Source organism: Buceros rhinoceros, unplaced genomic scaffold (genome assembly GCF_000710305.1).
Source record: "Buceros rhinoceros silvestris isolate BGI_N320 unplaced genomic scaffold, ASM71030v1 scaffold10053, whole genome shotgun sequence".
In the NCBI taxonomy this organism is placed as follows: domain Eukaryota; kingdom Metazoa; phylum Chordata; class Aves; order Bucerotiformes; family Bucerotidae; genus Buceros; species Buceros rhinoceros.
This window is the reverse complement of record NW_010404215.1, coordinates 42,065-63,401: the sequence shown is the minus strand read 5'-3', so window position 1 is coordinate 63,401 and position 21,337 is coordinate 42,065. Positions and strand designations below refer to the sequence as shown.

The 21,337-nt window shown below is 35.6% G+C and overlaps 1 protein-coding gene across 1 annotated transcript in view; it reads right to left on the bottom strand.

Moving 5' to 3' along the window:
• The window catches only part of LOC104490946 (liprin-alpha-2), a gene marked incomplete at both ends in the record, with an annotated part of 48,216 nt that overhangs the window by 15,052 nt on the left and 11,827 nt on the right, over positions 1 to 21,337 (bottom strand). Inside the window, 7 exons of the mRNA XM_010133298.1 lie at positions 2,809 to 2,900; positions 4,803 to 4,865; positions 5,883 to 6,014; positions 6,364 to 6,447; positions 15,397 to 15,531; positions 17,386 to 17,532; positions 19,766 to 19,987. Of these exons, the coding sequence (XP_010131600.1) occupies positions 2,809 to 2,900; positions 4,803 to 4,865; positions 5,883 to 6,014; positions 6,364 to 6,447; positions 15,397 to 15,531; positions 17,386 to 17,532; positions 19,766 to 19,987 (875 nt within the window). The remainder of the gene's footprint in view (positions 1 to 2,808; positions 2,901 to 4,802; positions 4,866 to 5,882; positions 6,015 to 6,363; positions 6,448 to 15,396; positions 15,532 to 17,385; positions 17,533 to 19,765; positions 19,988 to 21,337) is intronic.

Genomic DNA, 21,337 nt, shown 5'->3' with positions numbered 1-21,337 from the left:
GAGCAAAGGCTCCATGCACCATTTGAACATTCAACCACAGCAGCGGAAACCTGAGCAATTTCTAGTTCTTAACACACAAGCAACCATCTCCACATAAAAATATAGGAATATCATGATTATAGAGAAAAATGAAACATAACAAATGTTATATTAACAAGACAATAAAATATGCATTTGTTTATAGCAACTCCTAAAATACACCTGACTTCACTATCTTTATAAGAGCATAAAATGAGAGTTTAATGTCGTACTTACATTTTATATTTATTTTTAATCTTAGGAAAAATCTTTACGACCACCTACAAACAACTTACAGGGTTCACAGCAATGTTAATAATCAGTCTGGGAAAACAAAATAGGAATAAGTTTTGTTCTTAAATGCTTCTCTCACTTTGAAAATAATTCTGTTCAAGAAAATGATGGCTTTAAGCCCAGACATAAAAAAATTGCTACGTGAGAGAATGCCTGCTTCCCAAAATTGAAGGAAATAATTCAGAGAATCACAGGCTTAAAAGTGCTGCCTGGAAGCATGTCTGTTTTCCTGGGCTCTAGTTCTAAACATAGAAATTACCTGATTTTCCCTGAGAAGAGCTTAATGTGAATTAAAACATACTTGTACTTGGAAGACTGAAGCATTTCTCTCAAATTTCAAATACTGCTTTTATAAAGTAAAAGTGAAAGATAAAATATTACATATGTGGTACCTGCTCATTGATAAATGGGAAATGCAAAATTGTGGAAAAACATGAAAGCCTCTACCACAAGCTACTTTGACAGAATGGTACAAAGAAAAGTAACTACTGTCTGATGTTAACAGTACGGTGACATATTAAAATAATAATGGAAACAAATAAATACCATAAGAAAACAAACTAAAACACCCAGGTATTGGAATTCCTGAAGCATGAACATATGCCATAGTAATAAAATCAGATACATTAAAATGTCACAGATACTGAATAATGTTCTAGAACTTAAGTTATGGGTGAAGCATATATCAGAGCTCATGCTCATGTCACATATGTCCTTTTCTGAACAACCATCAGTTTATCTTCTCTTATGTATCCTGTCATGCCTGGTAGGAACTTCCACAATATTACAAGAACTATTATTTCAAAAAATTCTCTAAAACCTGCTTTTTGTCATTATATTGCTAAGAAAACTTGGAAAGAGTTGGGCTACAAATGTCCTGAGCCCTCCATCTACAGCACTAAAAATTGATCTTTTGGGATTTTTGTATGTTTAGTTTTTCTGAGTGTCTCTCATTGGTTTTATAGCAAACCCTTTAGGGCAGTGACTGCTGTTTATTTTCTGTGTACAGTATTTGCTGTAATAGAACTTTGCTTCAATAATTGGTATGTCTTGACACTTCTGCAACAAGTTGGTAGGAAAAAAGAAACAGCCCAGGCTCCTGTTTCTGACAGCAGGTATTTATCTGCTGACCAGCTTTGTTACTGTGCTGAAAGAACAAACTCCTGCAAATACAGAACTCAGTGTGGTCCGGGAGCTCTAAATGTTTAACACTAATAGCTCCCTGTTCCCGAGAGGGCTGGTAGATTCATGAGGTGAGGTCACGAAAGGGGAAGTATACTGTTTTAGGGGAACCTGATGAATTCCCAAGATATTTAGACAGCTTATTAAGTTCAAACAGCCTTTTGACATGGGCTAATCAGACTCCAATTCAAAGCGCACAAGGTAACCCATCTATGTAGCAAGAAAGGCTGTTGTTCACCGAGGGTGGCTGCTCCAGAAACATCTCTGCTGCATGCTGCAGCAGTTCAATAGCCTATATCCTTGCAGGCACTTTCAAAAAAGTGATGTGTGCCTGTAGTCACACTCACACATCCAAAGGAATAAAAATTCAAACAGTTACAAGCATTACAGTCTGATTTTCATTGATTTATACTTCTCCCTCTGTAGAAAAATATTATTCCAGGAGACAGGAAGAGGGAAAAACCATGTGCCGGTACTGAGCAAGATGTCTGAGGAAACAATGGGAAGACAATACCTGACGAAAGCTAAAAAATTGTCTAACAAGAATAAATTTAGTGGATGAAAGTGATCTGATTTTAGTTTTGGTCCATGAGTTTTGAGCAGAAGGTTTTAAAAGTTAATGTATTTTTCTTAATGAAAACAGGACATGGCACACCATTATCAATAAAGTAACAATTTTATTTTGGGGAATACTTTTAGGCAAGAAGGACTTTCTAGAATTATAAATTAATGTCAGCTGTAAGTAGCTACTTTCATGTTATCTGTCTTACTAATGTTCCAATATTGCTTTTCCACCAAAAGCAGCAAAATATTTAATGTCCTGTTACAATATATTCAGGACTCTCTGAATACTGCCTCCTTTTTAAGCTGAAGATCTGTGGTCTTAAGGTACACTCTAAGTAAAGATGAGTTATTTCTTACTAATAAATAAATAATTAGTAGATATAATTGATAGAATAAATAAATATGCACACAAGTTTGCTTATCTTCAGCACTAAAGATGATGGTTTCAAATTTATTTTTAAGGTCTCCCAGAAAAAAAAAAAAGGTATTTGATTATACTTTTGAAAACATTCAATAACTTAAAAGACTTTCCTTAATCTCAGTAATATTTCAGTCTATACTCACTGCTATATGGCTCCATTTACCTATGAAAAAAGTAAAAGCAACAGTAATAATAGTTGTACAGACTACATTTTCAAAGAAATACGTGACAATTTTTGTGAGTGGTCTGGACACATCCCTGTTGTAAAGGCTTGACATATTTATGTTCTATTTCAACTCAAAGTGAGGAAACTTGTTGTTAGATATTACCTTGACAAAGCGGGTTCGATTAAAGAACCAGCCCTCAACTTCATTTGATCCAGTTCAGATCTCAGTTTCTCAATTTCTTCAGCAAGTCTTTCCTGGAAATGACAGTAGTAAGATATATTTACGATACAAAATGTATTTACTTTATGAGATATTGCTCTCATAAAGCTGAACAAGTAAGATAAGATACACTGAATGTAGCACCCATTATAATAAGAAAAGGCAGTGAAATAATTGAAGTCTCATTACACGTGTCAAGAGGAGGTTGTATAGCACTCTGCTATTTTTCCACTAGCTGGAAGTGATGGCAGAAAAGGTTTGTCTTTGCCAGGCATAGTTCAGTGTGTGACGTGGCATTAGCCCATTGGAGACCAAGATTGCATCCTGGCCTTCTTCTTTACTGATAGAGACAACCACAAAAAATTGATTTTTGTAACCAACAAATAAAAAGACTATTGACAGCAACTACTAGGGAAAACAGTGCTAAAATGTACAAATAATTAATGTCTACTAACAAAAATAAATCAAAGAATTTTAACAGAAGTTAAGAGAGAACATGGGATCGAGATGTAACACTGCTGTTTCTGGAGTTTAAAATGTTCCGGATTCCAAGAGGTTAGGAAGGAAAAGGATCTGCACTTAAGTAATAGCAAATTCAGTAATTATTATTACAGTATTTTTACATTATTTCTTGGTTGAATAGAATTACTGAGATGACTTAGTGGTTACTCTACTTGTATAATTCGCTAGTTATTTAGAGGTTATTAATCGCATCTATCTGAAATTTCGTCATCAGTTTCTTCATCAAAGTGGAACAAATAAGTCCTTCAAAACGGGAACTTAGAAGCTCTGGAGTCAGATCTATGTGGTTGTGTGTGAAGAGAACTCATGTCCAATTGCACAGAGCAGTAGCAGCAGTGTTCTATTTATTTCACTTCCCACCCTTAAGAAAGAATCAATAAATAAAACAAAAATATTTTTGCAAAAAATCTTTCGATACAAATGTTGATTTTTATACCAGATTTTTCATCTTTGTCAAGAGTTGGTATGTGCATTCAAGCCAGAAAACAGACTGAAAAAGAATTAGCCACTGTATTCATTTTCACTCTAACACTACTAAAACAACGAAGTCATGTTGGAGATAACGTGGGAAAATGCCATATTTACATAGACTCTATTGGTATCCATAATTTGGGTTTAAATCCTCTGGCAGCACAATCAACTTTTGTTTCGATTGACACTCCTTTACAAATGTCCTTTTTGTTATCTAACTAGATGTTGAAGTATGATCCTTTCATTATTTTCTTGAAGTTCTTAATTTTGGATGTCATATGCTGTTTTAAAAATTCTACACTATCACTTTTAAACGGATTTGATACATTGCAAAAACACTTCTGAATGTAGATACATTTGTGTATCCTAATGGTGCTCAAGGCAAGGATAACTTCAAAACAAAATCCTAACATTTGGGATTGGAAAAAATATTTATAATTAATTTGACTGATTCACTAAATAGTATTAGGGGTTAATTTGCAATGAACTAGGAGAGCCCACTTTCAGCTATATTTAGCATAATGCCACTGCACCTATTAAGAAGGATTTCACCAAATCAAGCAATTACATTCTTCACTGTGAAAGTGTAACCAGTTATACATCCACCCCTGTTAAACAAAAATTTTTCAGAATTAAAACTGAAAGAACAAAAATCCCAGAGCCAGTGAAATTAATATGAATTTTAGTATCGACTTCCTGAGGCTAGGATCTCAACCATGAACTTAGCTCAGAACAATTATTAGAGACCTTCAAAAGCTGGTTAAGGCATCTGGGTGATTAAAGGGATTATCATTGATGCCAGGAAGATTTTACATGCTAGTTGGATAATTAAGATACCATCTACATACATACATACATATTGCCAATATACATACATACATATTTCCAAATAATAAATACATATTTTTTATAAAAGCAGATAAAATCACAGTATTTTATAGTACCTTATCATGTAAAGATTCTTCCAGATTTTTCCTGAAACTTTCAGATTCTTGAATCAAAACATTCTACAATTTAGAAAAACACAAAGAAATTATAGTTATGTTAAACATCATATATCATCATATACACGTAGCCACCTTGTGCAAATCAGCAAAATTTGTAGCCACCGGACTTTAAAATTAAAATCTTTGAATGCTTCAATTTGAGTATAAATTACATGTAGGACCATGTTTTTTTAAGAACAGCAAAAACTTTAGATTTTCCTTGAAGTGAGCAACTGTCACATCCTTACTCAGCTATTTCTTCCATGTTCTTCTTTTGGTGGACATATGTCACGGTTTGTGAATTTCTTCCTTTCCCTATTAAATCCCTTCCTATCAGGACAGAGGGATTCCGTTAAGGTAAATCGAGGTATATCGGTCCCTCGACCCTTAACAACATAGTATTTGCTTCATATGACAGTTTATTTCAATGATATAAATGATATAAGTATATCCTCTGAGAGATTCTGAAAGACACTGAAAGGTTCCCTTCAGCTCAAACTGAAGGTGCAATAGCAGAAGAGGGAGAGATTAAGAAGGGTGAATATAAAGATCATGGGATTTGAATTTTGCTAGTCCACTGTGCTTCACATCATGGAAAATCTGTAAATAACACCTCCTATCCAAGGGTGGATGCTCGTACTCCTGTAGTGACAGCATTTTACTCTTTTCAGAGGAAGGGAGGTAAAATCAGCAGGTTAAACTACAGGTGTGACAGCAAATCTGAAACGTGGCCGTTCCTCAGTTCTAGCACACTTTCTTTCATAACATGTTGTGCGCTGGTCCTTTACAAGCTCTTCATCAGACTCCCCCTTGATAAAACAGAGACTCATAACATTCAGCATATTCAAATGCGGTAGTTCAGAAAGATTCTTGAGCGCGCTCTTGAATTAGGAGTTGAATGTGTACGTAGGACAATATTTGTGGTTATATTTGGTAATACAAAATGAGCATAATGCCTCCATCCTCATAAAAGTAGGACACGTTTCATACAAGAGAATCTTTATTAAGCCAAACGTCATACTGCCCTTTGCACTGTACCTTTTCTTCAAGTGCTGCCATTCTCTCTTTTAAGTGTAGCTGCAGACGCTCATTGGATTCTGTCAAAAGTCTGTCTACAGTATCCGATAATCTTTTGTTGTGCTCTTCATTCATTTTTTCTCTTTGCCTTGCCTTTAATGTAGAATAGAAGAGACAGATTCATGTGGTCCAAAATTAACCAGTACAGACTTGTATCATTAAAAAAACAATAAAAACCCATGGTAATTCTAGCCTTTTGAAGAAATTCCACAGGAAGTACGATTAATGCACATTCATTTTTGCATCAGCAGAGTACTTTGAATGTTGCAACCAGATGCAAACTAGTATATTAAGATGGTTATGTAAAGTGGGAATATGCTGCCATTACTGCTGTAAAGAAAATATTTACCAGTAGGTAGATTATGTGCTGGAGTGCACAATGTAGTGCTATATCGACAAATTAAAAGAACAAAAGTGCACAGAAGATGTCTGCAATACATACTCTTTGAAGTTCCTGATTCTTCTCTTCAAGTTGAGCTTCTAAGTGTCTCATACGTTCCTCAATGTTTCCATGTCTTTCTTCTGCCTGTAAAAAACAGAAAGACTCTTTCTGTAATTTAAGTGGCTTTGTAGGTTTTTGTCTCAGTAAAGTTTAAACAAAACATAAAGCAAGCTACTACTAACTGCAAACTTAGTTTTCCAAAAAGAAACTTTATTTAAACAGGCAGCTGAACAGCATTGCTTGAAATGTGTCAGCTACAAAGGCCTGTTACATCCAAGCATCAGCAAAACATTGGAGTTATTTATGAGCAATGAAATCAGCCAAATGTAACATGCAGACTGTGCATGGTTTGAACACAAACCTGCCATCGTAAAATTGTAAGCTCCTGAAGCACTGAACTGCACGATGGTTGATTATCAATAAAAAACCAAATAAAATAAGTTAAAGAAAATGAAAACAAATCAGATGGATTCTATTTAGCAATAGAAAGTAAAGTCCAGTAGGACTACCTTCCTACGTATGGAGATCATTTCTTGTAGTTTAGCTTCCATAACATATTGATAATCATCAGATGAGGTAGAAGAGGTTGGATCAGACTAACAAGTCAAGGAAAAGGAGAGGGACAAAATTGAAAAATCAGAACTAAAGACACTGACACTGAACAGAACACAGCACAGAATGCTTAAAAGAAAAGTGTGACTGAAAATTTAATACTTTTAACTGACAGATTTTTAAGTGGAATAAACTACACTGATACTTGGTGAACATGATGCAGTTGATGTGGAGAAACTAAAAATGATGGAATGCTGAAAAAAGCTATCAACCTACACATGGAAGTTCAAGGTTAGTGATGGCTGGCTGATGACATATTACTACAGAGTGAATTCAAAGCAATACTGTCTAATTTTATCTATTTATTTATTTATTTTAATTATGGCAAACTAAACACCCGAACAGGCCTCTGTGAGGCCATTGTCAGAAAGTCTTTATAATTCTTCTATCATTTTGTAGGAATGAAAGCAATGCATAAATACTAATTTAATGGATCGGTCAGTTACAGAACTGTGCAATGCTATGGTACATTCCCTAATTTCTAGAAACAGAAAGAACGTCAAAACAGACAAGGCTCAAGCTTTAGTATTCCATTTTAGAATACACTACATAAGCCCTTGCATCCCAATAAACAATACAGTTTTCGGCCCTTTAAAGGATCCACTCTGGTGGATCTCTTTGGAAGGTCAAGGTCATCAGATAAAAGAACCTATAAATAAAAATTCATTAATAGGAACGAAAAGTCATTACTGAGTATATAAATGGTAACCCATCGAAAGATTTGTTACTATATCTGACAGAAGCTGACCTTAATTAGGTCATTTCTTGCAAAACATGAATTTTCATGTTGTTGTCACATCAAACAAGTCTATGTTATCATTCAAAATGAATTAAAAAAAAAATCCCTTAAAGAAAGGGAAATGCTATATTGGATTTGTTGCTATGGAAACAGGAATGTGCATAAGGCATATAGACAGAGCTACTGATGACTTTGAGTTGTGAGCTCATGCTTGTCAAATGCTATTTCACTCTGTCAGATTTACCCTCTCTCTCAAAGAGATCCTGAACTCCATCTTTAGATAAACAAACCTATCATACAAAAATACTAATTTTACAACTGTATTTTTTTGTGAGACTGTTTTTCATACTGTTGACTACTAATGGTTTATCAGAATTAGGAATAGATACCAAAGTAACTCCAGATGTACATAACAACTTAAAACTGCCCATAATTTAAACTTAGTATACTAAGACCAAAAGATCGGACAAAAACCAAGCCTGTGATCTAGAGAGTTATGCATATAAACTGCTGGTTTTGAGATGAAGACATCCATTTGAGGAAATCCTGCTTTGCATAAACAAAAGAATAACGCTTGGCTTTGAAGATCACTATTATTCTTTTCAGAGTAAGTGTATTCACAAAAGTCAGATTCTTGCCAGATTTAAGGGAAAGTCAGTATATTTTGTAATTAAGCTCATTTAATAAGAGCAGTTATTATTTCTGGTCATGAAGCAGGCATATTGTGATGTATTTGCATAGTTTCATTATCTGAAACTATTTTGTCTATTTATTATGACTTGAACCAGTGACAATCCCTTTATGATTGTCTTTATCTTATCTTTGAGTTTTACATATTTATTTCAGCACACAAGTACTAATGCACTACTTCCTCTTCTAAATGATAAATAGGAAGATAAGGTTGAAAAAGTTAAGTCCCTATGACTGCAGATCCCTTCCACAAAGTGATCAGGCTTTATTCTCCCTTGCAGAAGATTGACTTTTTTCTGGTTGCACTATTCGTTCAAGGCCTTCTCGTAATGTGTTTCAGGGCTGAGGAGAAGATTAGAAATCATCAAGCTGAGCTGTTGATGGAGAAGGCTTAAGTAATTCTACCTCTTTTGAAACCATTTTCATTGAGGGAGATGCAGAACCCATTGGGAGTATCATCCTACAAAATCAAACTACTTAAAGGCTTCATTAGCTGACTGCAAACTTTAAAACAACTTACTTAATTTTCACTGCTTCTACACACTTAATTGCAGGTTAATGCATAATACAAAGATAACCAAGCTAATACGTCTGGGTTCAAAGAGGATATCATGTAAGTCTTCCGAAATGTGGTGCTCTCTGTCATGACCTGTCCTTGAAAAGCTGGTCTAGCTAGCTATATAATTTACATTTAGTTTTCAGCCCAAACCGTGCCATACCTTATTCCAGTCTTTTTAATGCTTAAAGTAATTGTGGTATTAGGCCTAACTATTCTTTGGAACAAGAGGAGGAATAAAATTATTATCAGAATTATGTATGTTATCTGAATTCTTATACAGAAAACATTCTTGAGAGAACATGATGTTCCCTTAAGATTCTTAAAACTATCTAATTCTGTTATTTCCTAACTTCTTACTTCTTTAATAATTCATTAAGATATATGTTTAATATATACAAAAATCTTTTTGCATGATAGTTTTCCCTCATTTCATGAAGAATATTAAAATATTGATAGGTACCTCCTTGTTAAAAAATATTCCTGAATGTGGCTCAGAGTACCTGCACTTTGTAATCCATCATAAAAGAAAACAGAGCTGATTTTCACATTCATCTCTCTTTACATATATTTGTAAGGATAAAGAGATGTTAAAATTAATTGTAACTCAATATGCCTTAGAATAAAAATAAATGGCATTATTCTAAGCACTTTAATTGTATTTGAATATTTTAAGTTTCCTTTGTCTATGTGGATTTCATTCATTTGTTCCTAAAGTCTTATTCTGTATTATTTTAAAGGAATGTCTCAATTATAAAATAATTTGTAATTGACACATTAAACAACCAAGCTCAATTGCTTGTCTTGCAAACAGCAAGCACAAGACTTGGTGCCTACCCTGGGTTCTGATGCTATTTCGGGATTTTAACACTGGTTTATTACATGCCAAGTGCATGAGCAGCCCCTGAAGCATGGACTTGAATCAAAAGAGTGTTCTCTGAAAGGGCCAGGGAGACAGAAATACATGTTCATACTCCCCTTTTCTCTCACTTGCGGAAACCCACCTGCAGACATAGAGCTGCAGTAGGAAAGTGCATCCCCTCCACCTCCTGGTATGCCTAGTTGGAACATACTCTCAAAACAAAAGTTTCAATGCCTCTCATTAGTCTCTACACTGAGAAAGGCCCCAACAATTGGACTCAAAGAGACCCTTCTGGACAAAAAGACCTAGCAATTCGGGTACTCCCTAAGGGGTTTGCAAATATGTCCTGCACGGACTTCCCCAGGCCATACTGTTAGGACTGACACGCCTGTGGCAGCTACCCTTTTTTTGCGGTCTATGTGCATTCACGAGTTCCAGAAATTCCCACTGGAATAGACTCTTTGAGAGACTTGGGAGCCTGCCATAAAAATACTGAATGTCTCCAATCTGCCTTGTGGTTTGAGGCACGAGGCAGGGGCTGAGACACCAGCGTTAGTCACGTTCCCATAGCAGAACTTCAGATACACGTGCAACAGAAGGGACAACTGAGGTTCATAAACAGAAGCTGGATTTCTCGCAACTTGCTTTGCTAAGAGTTAACTGAGTTAAAAACTTCCTAAAGTGGAATTTCTGTGACTACTTGCTTGGCAGACCTTACCCTACGTTCTTCTTAATATTTGACTTGCATGCCTGTTCAGTAGTACTCTGTACAGAAGGATTAGTGAGACACATAGTGCAGTATTCAGCAACTAGCATTTAGTCAGCACATTCAGCTATAAATAGATTTATGAAATTGTGCATCTTAGACAGGATTAAAAATATATGGACAAAATCTATCAAATCTAACAATGTCTGACCTCTATGAGATACCAGCATGAGTCTTAATGCTCACTTTGCACACTATATGGTATGAAATAGTAAAGAAATAGCCTGTATAAGCCAGTAATAGACAGGAAAATTGTGCTTTGAGGGAACACCAAAGCAGCTTGTATTATTGCTCTCTAACCTTGTTAAAACTCTGCTGCTGCTCGTGCGCCCACCAAAAAATTGTTGCTTTCACATCATCTGTTACTGTTGGCACTGCACATTTGATAGGTCTTTGCATCTTAGTTGAAAAAAAAGTCCAATTTCAGATGCAGAAAGTGCCCACACAGAACAGGTGCTATAATTTTTCTTCATTGTGCTGGGCTGCAGGTACAAATCTAAACTTTTCTAACAGTACAGTCCAATTTCCACAGTTTTGAAACCTTGACTTTTGAACACCTGCTGCCTCCAGGTTTTCTATTGACTTCTCATGGCACACATTCCTTTGGCTATTCTTTGAATGAGTTACTCAAGAAGAAGGAATGCATTATTGCACTGAGCTACGCAATTGAAGGTGAAAATAGGTGACTGTGGTGACTGAGTAACAACACCTCACGAAGTTGTCAGCTACTTGCTCGCTTGCTCACTTCCAGCCTATTACAAATGCGATAAAATATGTTGGCTTAAGTCATCCCTGTTTCTGACACCCCACTTGTCAGTCACTAGATATCCGTGTGTTCTTGCCCCCTTTCATTTTCCCACTACCTTCTACACTTCGTAGGTTTAGTAGGCAATTCCTTCCATTTAGCTCTGTCAAACTTGTTTCTTTCATTTCTTCCTCCTATCAGGACAAAATCTTCTGTGGAAAAGGAAGCACAGTAAGAGGGGTGTTGAGAAGACAGTAATCTGTTGTAAAGGTGGAGTTTTCTTAGGCATTCCTCCCCACAGAAGATTTTATCCCCCCCCTTTTTTTTCCCCACAGAAGATTTATCAACTTCCTTCTCCAGCTAACACATCATCTTTTCTCTCACCCTTGTTCCCAGAGAGGTTTGTGTCTTAACCACAACCATTTCTTGCAGAACTTCTTTCACCCCTTTTCATCCTTTCCACTGCAGACCACCTCCTTTCACTTTCTTGTAACTTCTTTCCTGCTTAATGCAAACCAGATTCTCACATTGTCACAAAACAAGCATTGCACTCAACTTGTCTCCAGCTTTCAAGTCTTTTTTTTTATCACCTTTAAAATAAGCTGAAGGTGTTACTATGCTAAATGTGGTTTATTATGATAATGTTTTCTTCATCTTAGTGCTTTAATGCAGCAAAAAATTACTGTTGATATTTCTGGTGACTTGCATACAGAAATGATGGAGTAAAATGCAGACTGCCTTCCTGTGATTAGAGAAGTGACATGGTACCTCTGCTGCACAAGCATCCGATAGGGAAGGTGACTACTAGTGGGAGAGGTAGATGCTGGTTGTCTCTACTAGATGCCCTCCTTAAATACACACAAGGAGAAACCATGTTTGACAGACTAACCATCTCAAGATTCTGGATGCTCCAATGTCTGTCCTTTCTGAGGAAAATAAACATCTTGCAGGATAGAGAAAGGTTTAGTTAATATTGGAGACAGGTTCTTTCTACTACCAACTGCTTCTTCTCCAGGGCAGGCAAACAGACCAATACTGTGATAGTGAGTACAAGGTGGCTCAATGAGTCATGGCAGTCTAAATCTTGGGATACATGCTGAGAGCTGTGCTACTTGTCATGACCAGACAGATACCAGTGTGACGGCCAGGCAGGACAGCACAGTACATGAGATCATGCTGTTCCAGGTTAGTCTCCCGCAGGCTGACTAACCCTCCAGTTGCTCACCCAATGGGCAGAACACAGTGATAACAAAGCCAAAGAAAAGTTCAAATGATTCAGGTGAATTTATGAGTACTTATCTGAGTTCACTGAGTATAGTCCAAACTTTTGGAAGTTCACTCCTTATGAACTAGTTTGGGCATGGAAAAGTAGCAAAAGACATTCACTAGCCCATATATATCTAAAAAAACAAATCGTTTCAAAAATTGACACCATAGAAGGATCTTATTCTACATCCTTCTTTTGCAGAATCCCAACCCAGACATATTATGAGGAAGAGTATAATGTAATAAATTGAATGCAGAATTGTAACATGCATATTTTAAACTTGGGGTGGGGGGTGAGAGAAAAAAAAAAAATCACGTACAAATCCAGAACATGTTTGTTCTGTTTCATCTCCGCATATGAATCTTATATTTTATCCGTGGTGAAGCAGTTATGGTTTCCAGTTCTCCCATACTGCTTTCCTTTAAAAACATGTGAAACTTATTAGGCTTAACTCACCTCTTGCATATGATTGTAACCCCATTAATCTCAGAGAAGACACTTTCATTGAAGTAGTACAAAAGAAAGGAGAATCAGTTTTACTTTTTTTTTGCGGTGCAGAAAGACTAACTATTTCAGGGTGCTCATCTTTTACTCAGTTTACACGAATATATACAGTGACCACAGTGCAGGTAGGCAGACTTCAGGTAATCTCAAACCAGCTGGTTTGAGCCATACTGCCGATCTGTATGCTGGCGCAGAGCTCAACAAAGGCAAAATTAATTAAACATTATTCAGCCCCTTAGGTAGGTGTTGCAGCTTTCATTGAACAGCTAGTGTGGTAACAGTATACCAGCTAGCTATTTAAACCTGCTTCAGTAACTGCAGTGACTACACAGGGTTGTCCTTGGTTCTGAGATACATTTCTGTGATCCATGAAAAGAACAGGACCTTAAACTTCAGAGCTATTGAAACGGCACTTTAATAAGCTCTACAGTTTGCAAAGATGTTGTATAGAAGATAAACAAAACACAAGCTTATTTGACCTATTGGCCAAATGACAATTTTCTGACATTTTTGTTCATGTCATGTTTCCAAGAAGACATAATTTCAAATAAAATAAATTTCTTCAGTTTTTCATGTGATCACAGAGAAATGAACAGAACTGGCATTACATTCTAATATATTTCTTGTTTCCTACATGGCAAAAATTTTGATAATGTACATCAAAGCAAAATGGGGTGGACTGTCATCTCTGCTCACAGTCCTCTAAACACGTCCTATGAAATAATGTAGGACAAGCAGACATATAAACTGTAACTTTATGGTCACAATAACAACAGTATCTCATGGAAGTTCCTGAGTGCTCTGCATGGTTGAAATGGGATTTCTTCTTGCAATATTTGCCATTAATATACGTTCAAGGAAAAATGCAGTTACAAGAAAAGACATGCTTGAGACTGCAAAATACTTACTGGTGCCTAATGCTGGAGAAATTATTCAGGAAAAATCGTCTTAAAATAGAAAACAATATTTTTAAGCTAATCAGGGCATTAGAGTATGTGATAATTTGTCGAATTAGAAACAACTGGAAAAAATGTTAAAATGCTAAGGGATTGTTCTTATGTGCACCTCAGTTTTTATTAAAATACAATGATATTTGTTTGGTATTTCATGTAGCTCTCTTTTTGCTGATTCTTCTTTTTCTCCACAATTTTTCAGTTACTCTTTCAGATTCCCACCCATTCTTATAAACCTAAAGTGAGCAGCACAAAATCTTGATTACTGAATAAAGACCTTGTCTTAATTAAATAGAAAAAAAGCAACCCAAATGCCCTAAATGCCTCTTTCTTTCTGCTTAACTAAATTACTCAAAAATCAGGCTTTATTAATGAGTTGCTCACCACTTAAGGCTTCACTATAAGTGTAAAAACATGAGAATTTAAGAAAATCCATTGAATTTAAGAATAACTAGGCACATAAATAGCTAGAAATATTATGTGGCAATAGAGAAAGGAAAGCTTAGATAAATGAGAATGATATGTAATACAATCTCTTAAATGCATTTTTCTTTATTTGTCTGATTTTAAGAGAGGAAGAATAAATGTTATCATTATATGTCTTTATGTAGCTGATAATACGTGAGCTCTAGTATTAACTACATGCACCTGAAATAGCCGAAAGTTCTAGAGGCCATATGTGAAACCCACACTACTGAAAATTTATTTTTATCTTCTCATTTTTCTGTAAGAAAGCTGCTGTATAATAAATAACGAGAAAAAAACAGTCTGAAGTCCTCACAGGGTTTCGCATTTGTCTTTGCGGGTACATGATACAAAGAACCATTTAGAACAAACCTTCTATATACTGCAAGTTGTCTTCATTTGTGTTGTACAAACGATACCAGCTGCTACTAAGATTTGATTTTATAGCACTTACTGGAATGAAAATAATTGTTGTTTCATATGCATGGTGTATTAATGTGTCCAGGAGAACTAAATAAAAGTAGGAATGGGACTTTTCCCACCCCTTTCCTCTTAAATATAGAAACCCTTACAAGTAAAATGAATCCTCATAAGATAAGTAATGTTCACATGTACTGGAAATATATAACCCCTTTGTAAATATAGTCTAGGCTAACTTACAGATAAATAATTATTTCCAAAATGCTAAGAATTACCAACACGGCATTGAGACCATTCCTGGTTAAAATTGTGGCACATACTTAACAGGAAACACTGTCTTCTTTCAAATCAGCCTGATACCACTTTGGTTTTCTCCTTGAGGAGAGGAATCGGGATGCAAATCAATGTGAAACAATGGGGCTTCTGAAGTGAACCTATTTCTTCAGGGCAGTACCTTAGTCAGAGCTGCAATTCTCTGAGCCAGTTCAGCCTCCACTTCAGGTAAGGTTTCAGCCTTCCTCATTGTCTGCTGCAGCTTCTGCTCAGCCAGCTCTAGACGCTCTTGCAGCTGTCTGTTTTTGTCTTCCAACTAAAGGCCAAAGACAGATAAACAGATAAATTTAAAAAAGCTGAATTAAAATTTTCCTTCAGTTTCTTAGGTGTCAGGGAAGTGATCAAAACTCACTGCATAGCCATAGATACTGCACAATCTGGTAGAGCTTATTGGAGAAGTATTAACTCAAGCATGGAACAGTGTAGGCTGCCAATCTTACTAACGATGAGTGATTAAGGTGCAAATATCATAAGAGGGTGAAGAAAAGAAGTTGTAAAAAGGCACTAATGAAGAGGGACAAAAAGCTCCTCTGATTGATGTATTTTTTGTTCTGAGAAAAATAGAAGTATTGGTGCCAGTAAAATCAGAATTTTCTAAGTGGATATACTGAGTCCACCTCACAGAAGAGTTCGTGTATGAGCTAAAATGGGAAAGACCTACAACTCCAAAAGGATAGAATTCCCAGCCAAAGTTTCTGAATAAATCACCAAATGCAATTTAAAAAAAAAATGCCAATCATATATTAGGTATTATTAAACCTGACATTTCATTGTTGATCATATCCTGATTGTTATTTGCTTAAGGATGCAGTGATGTTGTTCACTGTGAACCTACAATGAAGTCTCATTTTACAGAGGTGAAACCAATTAATCCTTGATAACAATTAAAGAGAAACAAGAAGACATTTGATAACTGCAGCATTTTCTGCACAACTCAGGATTTCTAAATAGCTTTATAGGTGTTTCCTACTGTCCGGTTCATTCCATGTAACAGAGGACAGAATGAAAAAGGAGTGTGCTTTTAGACTCTTCTGCATTCTTCAAAAGCGTGAAGAGGTAAGCTTTTCACATCACAATGCTGCACATCAACTTTAAGTATGCCTGTTTACATCCTAAGCCTACTTCTATTGATCACTGCTTCGAGTAGGTAGACCTCTGCAGCACAACATGTCTTAAGGTGGCAGCAATAAAAACTCAGACATGGGTACCTTACTTTTCCATTGTTGGGTGAAGGGTTTTTTTTCTAACAGTTGAAGATACCTCTTAAAACAGTCAAAGGAAGCTGGCAGAAGCTGGAGAGAGTGAGTTCTGATGCTTTAGTTTCCCTGAAGAGGTAGTCACGCACACATTTATACACAGAGACAGAGGAATGTGTGCATGTGTGTGTTAATACATCTGCATACGATCATAGAAGCAGAGATTATCAGTTCATACAGGCTTATTTCCCACACACCATTTCATATTGTTTGAAGAAAAGAGACAGGTGAGGAAAATAGAGAAGTCTGACACTGAGGCTAAGAAGCAATTTAATCTTTTACACTTTGAATTATCCTAATTTCAGTTGTATTCTTGAAATTATGAACCACTGTTTTCTGTTCACATTTCTGCTTTTGGAATCACCATGGAAACAAAGTACCATGAGAGAAAGTTGTACAATCATAGTTTTAAAACATATTCAAGCATACTTTAGTAGCCAGAAATAAAATTTTACTAAGCTAACGTGTGAAATCATTAGAATATATTATATGCAAATTTTGATTTTTCCTTTTTATTATTTTTTTTTAAATAAAATTCAGAAAACTTTTATACAAGAAGCAAAGATAATCCTTTACTTAAGGGATACGACTATGTGCATTTTGCAAGACGCTCTCAGAAAACACAGTTATTTTCCAATGTTGAATGTACTCATTGATTTGATATTCACATGTGTAGTAGCTGATGAGAAACTTAGAGATGCTGAACAACTTTGGGTTTGTTTAGTTTAACTGATCTGTTGATTAAAAATGAACAGATTAAACTAACGGAAACCTTTTGCTGTAGATCTGCCCCTTTTTGTGCATTATTTTTCACTGTGTATGAAGTAAGTAACTGACTAATGCAGATACTGCACCTGACGTAGGATGGCTTCCTTGTTGGCCAGTTCATTTTCCAGCTTATCGTTCATGTCGTGTATGGAGGTGGATTCTCTCTGTGCACTGAGGTAGCGCTTTTCCAGTGTAGTTATCCTTTCTTCCATATCTTCCTTCTGTGCCATTGCCTAACGTGTCAAAAACACCACCACGAACTGAACAATTAAAAGGCTATATAATTTTATACCAGTTTAATTTTCATGCTAACAGTAGACAGGGATGTAAGGTATGATCAGCAACAATTTTTTAGCTTAAAAGAGAATTTATTTCTCTTGAGATTTCTTGTAACTATGATATTTAAAGCGGTAGCTGTTAAATAGGACAGAGACAATCCTCAACTTTTGTGTATTTTTCTAGTTTCTATATTTTTTTCAATGGAAATGCAGCTTACATTTACTTGCTTCCTTCTTAAACATCAGCAGTCTTGATCAGAAAATAGAAAAACTGATATAGGTATATAACAGTAGGAACATAGTGCGATGATGTGGGGAAAAACTACATGCACATTTTTACTCTTATTCCTGGGCCCTGAAAAAATTTTCTGCCAAAGCAGATGTAGCAGACAGCTCATGACATGTCCTGAAATTTCAGGAAAACAAGTGGATACGTATCCACAATGCTGGATTCCTAACACAAGCATAACACATGGATGAGTTATCTGTATATGTTATGGATAACAATCTCTTTAAAATCTTGAGCTGTGTTTATTCATGTATTACATGCTGGCCTTACTGATGTCAATAGCTGTAATTTAAATTATTCATTAGTCTATTACATTGTTTATTTCTCTTCAATTAATTTTAATGAAGCCAGAAAAATTTTATTAGTTTTAAGCTTGTGTCTAGCTCTTGAGAAGACTTACATGTTGTCACTTAATCTTTTACAATAAAAATATTTACTGATAAGCATGTCTTGCTGTTTATATTGTATTACATTATGAAAGCAGAGTTGAAGTAAGTGAAGTTGTTTTTAAAGTAAGACTCAGTGAACACATAAATGGATCCAAATAGCTAGTCCTAAAATGGACCACATCCAGGTGATATTTTGCATATTGCTGGGAAAAAATAGTAATTAGGGATGTAACTCATTAAAAATACACAGAAAAAAAATCCATTAATTTAAGTTATGCAATACTAAACTACCTTTCTTATTGCAGGTATTTCATTTTCTGCATTGGGAAGACTGTCTTTTGTGGCATTACAAAATTACGAAGACAGGCACTTCCACCATTACAAACACCGTTCACAGCAGATTTTGCACTGACATTTGGTAGTTATTCCACATGCAAATGTATTAGTGGCCACTTTTTGCTTAGGAAGCGAAGAGCTGAAAGCAAGTAAGCCTGTAGCTGGTGTAATGTGGAGTTTGAGGGAAACAGCAAGTGGCAATCAGGTGTTTGTGAGAAAGCAATATTTGTCCAAAGGTCAATGAGAGTGGGGATATTAGACATCCTGGTGATATAACGTAGCAGCGGTAGAAAAGGAGAAATCTATCAGTGAAAACTATTTCTTGTAACCGGTTAAAAATTATACAATACTTAAAAGGGCAGAGTACGAAGATGTGAAGACACTTTGAGGCTGTGTCAGGCATGAGAAGTTCTGAAGGAATATAACTTCTAGAACATTAGAAATTACAGGTTAAATACATATAAAGAAATGCATAGATATATACACACACACATACATAAAACTATATGAAATAGCTCTATTTTATGAAGCAGTGCATCAGAAAGATAACTACTCTAATTTCAAAATACTAAAACAGATTCTAGAAGCCAAGCACCCACACATATTGAGAACTTCCACATAAAAGAAGATACTCTGGATAGTACTAAGGAGCACCTCAAATTTAAGAGGAGGAAAGAAATGGAAAATTGAACTAGATTTCCATTTATTAACAGAAGGGAACAGCATATTATAACGGGGGTAATAAAGTTACCACACATGAGTAAATATTATAATTGATTATGTAAATAACACCATTTTATAAAGCAGCCAAAGAATTTTTAAAAAGTACTTTAGACTATCATCTACATGACCAGCATCTCTATTTAACAGAGTTTATCCTAAAACCTTGAAATAGCTGAAAACTTGCCAGAATGCACTCTAGCAATGCTAAACCACAAAGGAGTTGGCCTTCCTCCTATTGGATTTGCACATATACACACCAACGTTTGTGAACACAGTGTTATAAACAGATTTCTAGCGCTATTTCTTCATGTAAATTTGTGTTTCCTATGTACAAGGGCTTTTGTCAGCGCTCAGCTTTTGCTGCCCATATTCACTGGCCTCTATGAGTTTGTAGTGGATTTTGCAGGAATGACAGTCAAGAAATATCAGGGGATTGTGGTGAACTCCTTACCTCTCTAATGTCTCTCTGATATTTACTGTTCATTTCCTCTGTTTTAATGAGCTCCTTTCTGGCAGTCTCTGCTTCCTGTTCTACCTCTCCCACCCGGGAAGACAGTGCAGCCAAACGCTCCTTCATTTGTGCCATTTCATAGTTCTGCTTTTCCAGTAGTTCCTGAAGTTCAACAACTTGACTGGCTTCATCATTGGAGTCTATGGAGCCATTTGATAGGCGCTGTCAAGAGACAAGTGGCATGATTTATTAATTATCTTTTAATGTGGAGTCTGTCTAAAGAATTTCAAAACCAAGGAGTTTAAAAATTTTAAAATTACAAAAGCAACTAGGAAGAGAAAAACACAATAATTTTCATAATAGATAAGACAAGTGTAGTTATGAAAAAAATGCAAAAGATTAGAATTCACTCATGTCAAGGGATTCCAGAACATCACATAGAGAAGTAAATCTTTGCATTAAGAGCAGTATACTATAAAAATAGCTTTAGTTTAACATTGTGGCTATTCAAGTACAAATTGCCACAACACAACTCCTGAAATGCACCACACTGCATGGGTGCGTCTTAGATAAACTTACACAGTGTTTAAACTTGATCAAAATCTACTTCATCTGCAAAACAGGCCATGCCGCAGACAGGAAGCAACACTAATAAATCACAAATTCAGTGTACCAGAAAGTGCTCAGAGTCTGGAGAACATACTGTCTAGGTCTATATTAGAAACAAGTTCTGCTAAAGTAATCTGTGTACTGTTGAAAGCCCTGCTATGAATATAGTTATAAATAAATACACCCCTCCCCCCCACCAAGAGTCCAGAGTTCACATTGCATTTGGAATCTGATCTCAGGTATATGATTTATACTGCAAATAAATTATTTCGGGCAAGAAATGCTTTCAATAGCAGAACTTGCTGGCATTGCCTCGATGTAATAGATAGTCACACTAACCATTTCCAGCATAGGCTAAGCCATGGTTTCATATAAATGTAATTATCTCTTGTCAAAAAAATAGGCAAAAAGAACAAGCAAACCCCAAATTATTTGATTTTGACCTATAACATGAAAAAGAAAAATAGTCCAACCTGTCATTAACTTTCTTGAGTAGGTGCAATTTTATCAGTTAAATTTATATTGTGCAGTATATGAACAAAGTATTTCACTGTGATTATCATTTTAAATAGGTTATGGATCTCAAAGAGAATCATACAGGAATAGTGATCTTAAAAGGCACTTGTCCTTCAGATGGTAGGATGAACAGCAACAGATATATAAAATATTGCTAGCAAGATCTGAGAGGAAACCAAGCTTGTTTTTATTAGTACTTCTGTATTATTATTGTCAAAATATACAGAAATATTCTAGGAAATTCAAAGAACATTACTTTGCTTAATTGCTTTAACAACATTCTTCTCCCAATCAGCCATAAAATGAACCCAGATCAAGACCACCGGCCTCTCTGCATACCATTGAATAAACTGATTTTACTCTAAAAATTCATTACATCAAATAACTCAATTCCAAATTTGCTTTCTTTATACTAGTTAATTATATTATCTTGACATTTTATGTTAG